The 10,479-nt window shown below is 51.9% G+C and overlaps 2 protein-coding genes across 6 annotated transcripts; one reads left to right on the forward strand and one right to left on the reverse strand.

The window, feature by feature from the left end:
• Positions 1–123: 123 nt before the first annotated feature.
• Positions 124–9,934, forward strand: Mekk1 (mitogen-activated protein kinase kinase kinase 4). 5 transcript variants are annotated; one of them, XM_015181706.2, is made up of 9 exons: positions 2,944–3,420; positions 3,485–3,751; positions 4,119–4,319; positions 4,811–5,607; positions 5,664–5,937; positions 6,002–6,250; positions 6,315–9,027; positions 9,403–9,582; positions 9,654–9,934. In XM_015181706.2, exons 2-9 carry the CDS (start codon positions 3,738–3,740, stop codon positions 9,732–9,734), a joined length of 4,509 nt encoding a protein of 1,502 aa, XP_015037192.2. In that variant the 5' UTR covers positions 2,944–3,420; positions 3,485–3,737; the 3' UTR covers positions 9,735–9,934. The 5 variants fall into 5 exon arrangements, with proteins under 5 accessions (XP_001358448.3, XP_015037191.2, XP_015037192.2 ...); XM_015181707.2 differs by having other exon boundaries at positions 2,944–3,101; XM_001358411.4 differs by lacking the exons at positions 2,944–3,420; positions 3,485–3,751 and adding an exon at positions 124–731.
• A 48-nt stretch (positions 9,935–9,982) lies between these two features.
• Positions 9,983–10,369, reverse strand: LOC4801338 (uncharacterized). Its single transcript, XM_001358412.4, has 2 exons — positions 10,299–10,369; positions 9,983–10,234 (listed from the first exon to the last, which is right to left on the reverse strand). Exons 1-2 carry the CDS (start codon positions 10,303–10,305, stop codon positions 10,029–10,031), a joined length of 213 nt encoding a protein of 70 aa, XP_001358449.2. The 5' UTR covers positions 10,306–10,369; the 3' UTR covers positions 9,983–10,028.
• Between the last annotated feature and the right edge of the window lie 110 nt (positions 10,370–10,479).

Consider the following 10,479-nt stretch of genomic DNA (forward strand, 5'->3'; position numbering starts at 1 on the left):
AATGTGGATTTTTAAAGGAATATTTGCGCCTCATCGATTTCAAACTGAACAGTGTTGGCTACCGCTAGGGAAACAGCTGTTTCGAACTTATGTATATGAGTGGAGCCGCGCCGCTCCATCAGAGCTCCAAAGCCTCTTCTCTTCTCTTCGCTGATTACTGTATTTTTTTGGCCAGGTAAGACGCGTCACCTGGTTGCGGGTCGTGTTCGGGAACAAATTTGAACGATTTCAAAGCTGAGACCCATTTTGGTTTCGTTATGAACGTCGCCGCCCGTATGCGTAGCCGCATTTGTGTGTTTGTTTGCCGTGAAAGTTAAATTAAAATAAATCTGATTATCATCCGGCTAAAGCAGTCACAGCAACTGTAAAAACAACAGCAGAGAAGCAGCAGCAGCGCGTGCTACCAGTGCTTGTGTGTGTGTGTGTGTGCATATGCATATGTATGCATATATATGTGTGTGAAGATTTCTAAGAATAACAAAAGCAGCAACAACAAACACTGCAAAAATGTCAAACAATCGTCGAAGAGTGCGCACAATTGATTACGTCGCCCTCCAGAGTCTGCAGCTGCAAACGACAACGACGCCGGCTAGAAGTAACAAAGCAGCAGCCGCAGTGGCACAGGAGGAGGATGAAGATGGTGCAGACACCACTACCACTACCACCAGCCCACCGCCGGTGCCCCCATTGCGGTTACGACGCGAGCACAGCGTGGATGAGGATGTTGCAAGGTAAGCAACCGGCAGTAGTGGAATTTTTCAGGGTTTTCCAAGCGAACAAGAAATGTTATGTACAAATGTACGTTGCGGCAGCAGCTTTGGTGTTGGTTTCTCTCGCTCCACTCCTCTCTCCTTGTCCTGCTCGCTCGCTCTCATTTATAAGCGCATTTCACCAGTTTTTTAATTGTTAAAACGTAAACAACGTGTTTTGCCGCCGCTCAACGAACCCCAGTCGACTTTTAACAAATTGCAAGACAGCCATAAAATACAAAAAAAATCACAAATTGTGCATTTTGCTGGAAATTGAATACCTTGTGTTGTTCTTGTTCTTGGCCGGAGGGAGCGGCGCAATTACAATTATGCACACCACACACACTCTTCTGCCCCGTGATCTGCTTACTGCTTTTATGTGTGTGAACATTTATCATAACCACCCCATTCGAGGGGGAGTTGAGTCTTCCGAGACATTTGCTGATAACGCCGCTGGCTTTTGCCTGATAAGACAACGCACACACACACAAGAGCACATACATATGTATGTATCCATGGCACACTCTTTTTACCGTTTTTTTTTCGCTCTTTGGGTGTCCGCTAGGTGCTTATTCATAATTTGTTTAAATTTGATTTGATTTTTCCGGCAAGCAGCAGCGGATGAGACATGGCATTCCCGGGAAAACTGTGTTCTTTTTCTGTCGCATGTCTCTACGCAGTTAGCGGTAAAATCACGCCAAACATAAATTTGGATTTTTTTTTGGCTGGCACCTGCTCGCCCGCGTTGCGTTGCGTTGCTCCTCCCCGCCCAGCAGCAAAGGTGCTGCGTCTCTGCCGTCTTCTATCTCCGTCTTGTTCTTCTTCACCTCGCATACCAGTTTGCTGTGGGGAGAGAGAGGGAGACACGATACGGCGACGGCGACGGCGACGACGACGACGACTGACTACCAGTTAAAACGCGTTTAATACGTGCGCTTGCACATTCTGCTTTGTAACCTCTTTCGTTATAGCGTCGGGCCGTCCGGCCATCCGGCCGTCGGGCAATTCTGTTTTGAAATCAAATTCGCTTTCTTCTCAAGTTACCCGGAGCTTTGTTTTGTCCCTTGCCCGAATGAATGGAATTCCAATGCCCGAAGGTCTTTCCTAACTCTTGTTGGACACTTGGCCGAAAGAGCGAGGTCTCTCCCTCTCTCCACGCTCTTGCCCCATTCGTACTTGAACTTGCAACTCGCACACTTCTGTGGGTAATCGGCGGGCATGCCCGGTGATACCATCAGTTGGTCTGATAAGCATAACTACGGCGTGTACATACATAACGGAAAACATTTCCGCATGCCCCGCACACTCACACGTGCCGTATTTTTTTTGGCTTTTCGAATAGTGTGTTTCTCAAAATTCTGTTTACTCCAGACAGTGGTAGTGATCGTTTTATTGGCTCTAATGTAATAGAGGAGAAAAATAACAAGAACGAAAATAATACTTCCAACGGCAGCCGAAGCTTTTGATACCCTTGTCTGATCGATCGTTTCTGTGGGATCGATATGATGATGATTCTTGCTAAAATGTTGAATATTCTTGATATTTTGTATGAGCCTTCTGGCCTTCTTCGAACTGAGCCACAGGAAGGGCCAACTCGAATGCCAGTTGTGATGGGTGAGTGATGGCTGAGGGGGAAATTGATCCATTACTCATGGCGATCGCTGTTATGCCTCATGAATGATGCCCCCAGTGCGTATGTGTAACGAAAGGGTGTTGTATATCAAGAATACGCCCTGGAAGTCACGTGACGTAGCGGAAAGGGAATGCCTATGACTCGAAGCCACTTGATTGAATCGATTTGAATTGATTTTCCCTTCGATTTGTGGCACGCAGGCAGACTACCAGCTGGTAGTCCACCTTCCACCACCCACCTTCCACCGCCCACCGTCCACCACCCACCGTCCACCACCCACTGTGTGTGTGTGGGGTAAACAAAGCTAATTAAGTAACGAGCGCGTACATAATAAAATTCAATAAATTAATATTAAATGTTCGCCAGCAGGCGCGAAGTCAATTACAAACCAGAAAACAAACGAATGGCAAACAGATCAGATCGGCGGCCGCTCTCCCGCTCTCCCTCTCTCGTACTCTCCCTCACTCTCTATCTCGCTGGCCCACCACCCACTAAACTACTCTCAAACTCTCTCCAACACTCTCTTGGGCAGATGGTGCCGATGGGGCGCTCGTGCGTTTAGTTTGCCGCCGTTTGCACTCGGCACTCGGCAGCAGTCGTTCGAGACGCGACGCCATCGTCGGGAGTACACGCGATATACACCATAGACTCGACCGCCGCGTACTCTATACGTATAGTATATATCGGTATATCGACGAGAGACGACTCGACTCGATGGGGTAAATTCTTGTTAAAAGTGCTAATAAATTGACTGCCTGCCCCCGCGCAGCATTTCGCTTTGCCCGACGGATGTCGCGCGTTATGAAATCCTCCTCCGGCGCCCAAAGGAAGAAAAGAGGCGTCAGAACTGTGGCCTTTTTGCGTGCGCTGATAAACAGTAAACAATAAAACTACTGAAGATAGTGCATAAATACATATACATGTAACAGAAATCGCATCAAGAGTCGCCAAGAGTTCCCCCCCGCCCACAAAGTCCAGTCATCGTTTCGCTCGCGTCTAAAGTTCGCCACTCTCCGGAGTCCCTCCCTCTCTCCGCATGTAATTTTTATTTACTTTTCGATTGTGCTTTTTATTGTTTTTATTTTTTTACACATTGTCACAGTCGTGTAGAGTGGAGCTGAGCCGTACAATTAGATGTACATAAATTTTAGGGGGGACAGAGTACTATTCAAAAGTAATAGCCAGCCTGGGAGCCAGCCAGACCCCCCCTCACCCTCCCAGTGATAGCGTAACCTCTGCGCGAAAGAGTACGACCGTCTCTGTCGTTCCGTTGCGATTCGGTGATCGCACGTGAAGTTTGAGAGCAACTGTGCTGCTGAAACTGTGGGCCGTAAGGCCAGCTTTATACGCAAAAAATGCGTCGAAAAAAGTAAGTAATACCACGATTTTCAAACTGAAATCATGAAATAGGCTGATGAAAGTATGTGCTGCGATGTGGAGAGACGACAATCAGAGGAAACAGAATAATTGTCAGCCGATGAAATAAATCAAACCTGCCCTCAAATTAAACCACAATCATGGGCGTGACAAGCGGCTGTCTGCAGCCCCGTGCGATAAGATAAACGCATTTGCATGGGGATGGACCCATCCCCAACCCATCGGAGATTAGGCTGCGTGCGACACCTGCTTCTGGTCCCAATTAGCGGCCAATTAGGGCAAGCCCTTGGCTTTAGATAGTCGGTGTTGGTCAAACACTAAATCTCTGCCTCTCTCCTTTGCCTCTCACCATCTTGCAGAGTGGAGTACCGTGTCAAACAGACGCCCTCGCGGCCACAGCAAATGTCCAATGCCCGCATCGGGGCGCTCGAGGAGGACATGGCATCCGAGGATGAGCTGGCCGCCCACTATGCGGAATTTGGCACAACACCGCCCCGCACAAGGCTCAAGATCAAGAATCGAGACTGGGAGCGCAAGCAGAAGGTGTCCAATGTTGCGGCGTAAGTAAATGCCCAGATCAGATCCGTCTCATTCCCATTCCCATTCCATCATCCTCATCCACAAGGCAGTCCGTCGAGCACTTGTTCATTTAGCTGTTGTAATCTTCGAGATCCAATACAGACCACCCACCTTCCTCGTTCCGTTCGATTATGGGAAATTCGTGGCTGTCAACAAGCCTTGGTCCTATTCGAAAAGTGGCTACATTTATTACATTACCCAGCAGATACCCTTGTTGCCCAAAAATCTGGCCACAGATATTCAGGTTCTATCTACTGTTGGGATGTCGATGGTGCCTCAAGGCCGATAAGGGTTTGCGTCCGGGCTATGCGGGCACGGAATTGGATTGGGCCCTCAAATCGACCCTCCATATGCTCCCATATGCCGCACTCTCGATGTGGCTGGGTGTGTGCATCCACTAACAATATGATCATCGTCATAATCTCTTTGGGAATGCCATATGGAACTCTCTTACTAATTGATATTCGTTTAGTTCCCCAGATCTGCCTGCCAGCGTGGGCGGGACACCCAAGAAGGGGATGTCGCGGATGGCTCGATCGCGGGTCCTGCGCCGCAACACCATGGACTGTGCCCTGCTCAACGAGATGTTCGTGAACGAGGAGAACAAGCGGACGGACAAGCGCCTGCAGTCGCTGCTGCGCGACTCGGAGCGGGAGATGAAGAACTCGCTGGCCGCAACGGCCGTGGCCCCGCCTCGTGGCAGCAGCTTCCACGAGAGCGCCCATCCCCTGGAGTCCATGGACAAGATCATGCCACTCAGCTCGGACGCGATGCCGGCGCCGCTGCCGCTGCGCATTGCCTCCAAGGTGGTGGAGAGCTGCAATCGGTATCGTTGCGTGTCCTCGCGACCCAGCGGCTATCGCTCGTCGGCGCCGCCGCTGGCCTTTGCCGCCCAGCTGCCGGCAGGTCTTCTGAGCGGCGGCCATGGGAAGCAGCAGTCGGTTGGTATCGGCAAGCGGAAGGACTTCCACGAGACGTTCGCCAACCTGATCAAGCTGGGAAGTGTGGACCGACCTGATGCCAAGCCGTCGCAGGAGGAGCACACCTGGCAGACGGAGCTAAAGGATCTCATATGGCTGGAGCTGCAGGCCTGGCAGGCCGATCGCACTGTTGAGCAGCAGGACAAGTATCTCTTCGAGTCCCGCCAGGGCGTCTCCGATCTGCTCACCCAAATCATCAGCTACAAATTCCAGCCGCGGTATCGCCGTGAGCCGAGCCTGATTAGCCTGGACAGTGGGATTCATTCCGAGAGCAATTCCAATGCTAGCTGTAAGCTGAAGAATCTTTTCTATAGCTCGTAGAATCATCTATCCAATCCCTTGCAGCTCCATTGCCCAGCAAACTGTGCCAGGGCTGCATGTCGCTGTACTGCAAGGACTGCATGGAACATCAGGAGCTGGCGCTGCGCGAAGTGGAGGCTATGCTGTCGCGCCTGGAGGCCGCCGAAGCCCTATATCCCTCGTCGCAGGCCATGGGCGCACTGCACCCCATATACAAGTCGCAGAGCTTTGTGGGGCGCATCAAGTCCATGTGCCTGTGGTACAACATTACCAAGCAGAACAAACTGAAGCTCAGTATTTTGGGCATGATTTTGGCCAGGTGAGTGATAGCGCTAAAGGATATCAGATGATCCCAATGCTCATGCAAATGTACCCCTTTGCAGGCTGCAGGATGAAAAGTTTTCATGGCCCGTGCAGACATCGTGCCAAGCCGCCTCTGACAGCGGCAACTCATCCGCCTCTGGTGTGGACAACGATGATTCGGCGGTCAATTCGATGGACTCCGCCAAGCCGCCTAGTTGTTCAGCTCCTCGCAAGGGCTGCCGTAACGGCAGTGTCACATCCAGTCATAAGGTTCAGTTTATGCTCAACGATGCGGCCCATGTGCCCGGCGAGACGTCCAGCAGTAATGAGTACGTGAATGGGTTTTCAGAGTGTCACAGTACGTCTTTAATTACCCTTTCCTGTCCCTTGCAGATCCACCTCTACTGAGGTCAGCCAGTTGTCCAGCGAGTGCCCGCACGGCCATGGATTTCGCAAGGGATCCATGCATGACATCAACATATTCAGCGTTGAGCCCCTGGGGACATGCAGCAACGATGGCAGCGGTGCCGATGGCTCCTCGGCCTTGTACCGAAAGTTCATTGAGAATGTCCTGAAGAGTCGCGGGCTGGCCAAATCGCTGGCATTCCTCCACAAGCTGCACAATGTGGCCCTTTACAAGGCGCACATTGCACTGGAGAAGCCTGGGGCCGAGGACTACGACTTCGAGCTGGATGCTGAGGCGATTGAGGAGGATGTGCCGCGGCTGGATCCGCAGATAAGTCGCGAACAGGTGATCGAGCTGCGCACATACGGATACTGGAGCGAGGAGGCGCAGTCGATTAATCTACCCTCATACATTCCCACCTTTGTGTTCCTGAGCGGCATTCCGCTGCAGTTCATGCACGAGTTTCTGCGCATGCGCCTGGAGACGCGTCCCGTCCGGCCGAATCCCCTCAGCCTGGGCCAGCTGATGAAGGAGCTGCGCGAGGGCCTAACGCTGGCACTGACCCACCGTGAGCGCTATCAGCGGCACATTACGACGGCTCTCGTTGAGAACGAGTCGGAGCTGGGTAGCTACATCAATATCCTCAATCAGTACGATGCCACGGTGCGCAAGACCTTTGAGCTGTATCTCGACTACATTGATCAGCTGGTGCTGGTGGCCGTGCCGGAGACGAATCAGAAGTCGGTGCTCGAGAAGGAGTGGATGTTCACGAAGCTGATCAGTCCGATGATCACGGGCATGCACACCCTTGCCTCGCAGAAGTTCTGCGGCATAATCAGCAAGCTGTTGCGCAGCATCTCGGAGAGGTTGGTGAAGCGCTCCGTCGAGTTGGACAAGAAGATCGAGGGCACCGCCGACAACGATGATAACGAGGAGCTCAAGTGGCAGTTGCTGACGATTTGCCGGGAGACGCAGTCGCTGCTCACCGTCGAGCGGGAGCGCTCCATTAAGGTGCTCTTCTTTGCCAAGACGTTCTGCCGCGACGTCGAGACCACGGACTTCCATCGGGAGCACTATGAGCACGATGTGGCCAACCAGCAGCACGATTTCATCTGTTCGGGTGTGAAGGCGGCCTTCAAGCTGCTGCAGCAGGACGTGCTCGATGTCCGCAACAAGCTGACCGAGATTATCGAGGGCGTCCAAACTCGCTGCTGTCTGAGCAACATGCGCGACCTGGACGAGCAGGATCGGCAGGCGGTGCTGTCGCGCACCCGGGAGATCCTCCATCAGGGCTACAAGTTCGGCTTTGAGTACCACAAGGACGTAATCAGGCTGTTCGAGCAGCGCATCATGGACCAGAAGGACAGCGGGGCGCACACGGTGGACCTGGCCCTGGGCATCATTGCCTACGCCAAGATGTGGATGCATTTTGTGATGGAACGATGCGAACGGGGGCGTGGTATGCGGCCGCGTTGGGCCTCCCAGGGCCTAGAGTTCCTGATTCTTGCCTGCGATCCGCAGATCACCCAGCACCTGGACGAGCGCCAGTTCGAGGAGCTAAAGCAGCAAATGGATCGCTGCATTTCGCATGTAATTGGCATCACCTCGGAGCCGGAGAAGGTGGCCCGCAAGAAGGCATCGCCACGCACTCGCAAGACCTCGTCGCCGGCCACCTCACGTTCGCGAACGCCCACTCGCACTCCGATGTCGGCCGGCATTGTGCTCAATCCTAATACGCCACCGCTGCAGTCGCCGCCATACAACAAACTGCTGCATCCGCAGTTCAGCCTCAAAGAGGACATGCTGCAATCATCCAATGCGTACAGTTCCGTGGACAGTGCCGACTATGTGGACACGCCTTGCCGGAGTAGTCCCAATGGCGAGCTGCGGCTCCTGGTCCCCCAGACGCCGCCCACACCGGCCTCCCCGGGAGGCACACCGCTGGCGCTGCGGCAGGAGCGGGTGCGCGATGCTGTCAATCGGCTGGACCTGGATCTGGAGGAGCAGCTGCGCGAGCGCCGACTGATTGGCCAGGTCAAGGCCCTAAACTCGTGCGACAAGGTGCACATCCGTGCGCGCAGCGTCCACTTCCGCTGGCATCGCGGCATCAAGATCGGACAGGGACGATTCGGCAAGGTCTACACGGCGGTCAACAACAACACGGGCGAGCTGATGGCCATGAAGGAGATCGCCATACAGCCGGGCGAGACACGGGCCCTCAAGAACGTGGCCGAGGAGCTAAAGATCCTCGAGGGTATCAAGCACAAAAATCTGGTGCGCTACTATGGCATCGAAGTGCACCGCGAGGAGCTGCTCATTTTCATGGAGCTCTGCTCCGAGGGCACCCTGGAGTCTCTGGTGGAGATGACCGCCGGTCTGCCGGAGGTCGTGGCCCGCCGCTTCACCGCCCAGCTCCTCTCGGGCGTGTCCGAGTTGCACAAGCACGGCATTGTGCATCGCGACATCAAGACGGCCAACATTTTCCTTGTCGATGGCAGCAACAGTCTCAAGCTGGGCGACTTTGGTTCCGCGGTCAAGATCCAGGCACACACCACCGTTCCCGGCGAACTGCAGGGCTATGTGGGCACTCAGGCCTATATGGCGCCCGAGGTGTTTACCAAGACGAACAGCGATGGCCATGGCCGAGCCGCCGATATCTGGTCCGTGGGCTGTGTTGTTGTGGAGATGGCCTCGGGCAAGGTAAGCGCTTCCACCGTACCACCCGTAACATACTTGTAGATAAGCAGAGGGTTTATGTATTGCTTATTTCACAATGTTTCGCAACCAATGCGCGTCTCCATTCAGATATTCAGTCTTTTACCAGATGAAAGAATTACTGGATCTAATCTTTGCGAATCAAAATCAGAGTTAAGAACGATTTAGGGAAAACAATACAACTTTAAATGTTGCATCTTAATGGGTACATATTTCATAAGTTCGATCATATATATCATATATGTAGATCCAATAGAAGCGGCGAAAGGAAAGCCTTGATTTGTTTCCATATATACACGTATTCACATATATTTTATCTTTTAATAATTCTATTTTTTTGTTTATTTAATGCTTGTTTAGCGTCCGTGGGCACAATTTGATTCTAATTTCCAAATCATGTTCAAAGTGGGCATGGGAGAGAAGCCTCAGGCGCCGGAGAGCCTTTCGCAGGAGGGACATGACTTTGTCGGTCATTGCCTGCAGCATGATCCCAAGCAGCGTCTGACTGCCATGGAGCTGCTGGAGCATAATTTCTGCAAGGTTAGTAGTCCCACGAATCACATGAATCAAAATCAATCCATTAATTGTGCGTTCTATCCTACCGCGTACAGTATGGACGGGACGAGTGCAGCAGCGAACAGCTGCAGATGCAGGTGCGTGGCTCCTTTCGCCGCAACGTGGCAACCAGCTAATCGTGGCCGGGTGCTTACAACATGGTAGAACGGAAACCTATTTGGTTTTTATCTTGGCCTACCCCTACATATATAGTATGAGGCATATGTAAACGGGTGTGCACTTTGTGTAGTGTTTAATTTATGAGAATGTCGATTAACTTAATGGCTGCGCCTAGTTGTATGTTGGACAATAAATATCCCAATTTAGTGAAAAGCCAGACATGCCGTATCCCAGTTCATTTTAATCTAAGCCAAAACTAAGAAACTAAACTTGCAATTCAATTTTTAATTCAAATATCATCAGATATTGTATCAATAAATTGGATATATGGTGTTGACTTGGGGTGTGGGTTCTGTAGGTGATGCGGATGGTGGCCCGGGGAAGCTTGTGCTGTCGCCTTCTACGGGAGCTCCATTTGGAGGTGTTGGATCCGGCAGAGCAAGGGTGGGTATGGTCTGGGCCGTTGACCAGGGGGCGCACAGCAGGAAGATGCAAATGCTCAGCAGCATATACAGGACTGCAAAGGATTAACAATGCTGGATAGTTCCACGACTATTTTTTGTCGATATAATCGTACTTACATTTCATGGTGATGGCGTGACAAAGACTGTTTGCTTGGCGCTTCGTTCCGGGGGCTTTTATGGCCGAAAAAACCGAAAAAGGTGATGAATTATTAATTAAATTCCAAAGTTAATCTATGTTCCCTTGGGCTTATCGAACTCGAGCTCGTACTTGGATATGAAATACTGCCTCACGTCGCCG

The sequence above is a fragment of the Drosophila pseudoobscura genome, chromosome 2 (assembly GCF_009870125.1).
Source record: "Drosophila pseudoobscura strain MV-25-SWS-2005 chromosome 2, UCI_Dpse_MV25, whole genome shotgun sequence".
In the NCBI taxonomy this organism is placed as follows: Eukaryota; Metazoa; Arthropoda; class Insecta; order Diptera; family Drosophilidae; genus Drosophila; species Drosophila pseudoobscura.

Bases quoted from the DNA above. Each gene is read 5' to 3' on its own strand.
- Mekk1 (XM_001358411.4), top strand. From the start codon at position 508: ATGTCAAACAATCGTCGAAGAGTGCGCACAATTGATTACGTCGCCCTC. The intron at 5,608-5,663 runs GTAAGCTGAAGA...AATCCCTTGCAG, and splicing joins GAGCAATTCCAATGCTAGCT to CTCCATTGCCCAGCAAACTG. The intron at 6,251-6,314 runs GTACGTGAATGG...TGTCCCTTGCAG, and splicing joins GAGACGTCCAGCAGTAATGA to ATCCACCTCTACTGAGGTCA.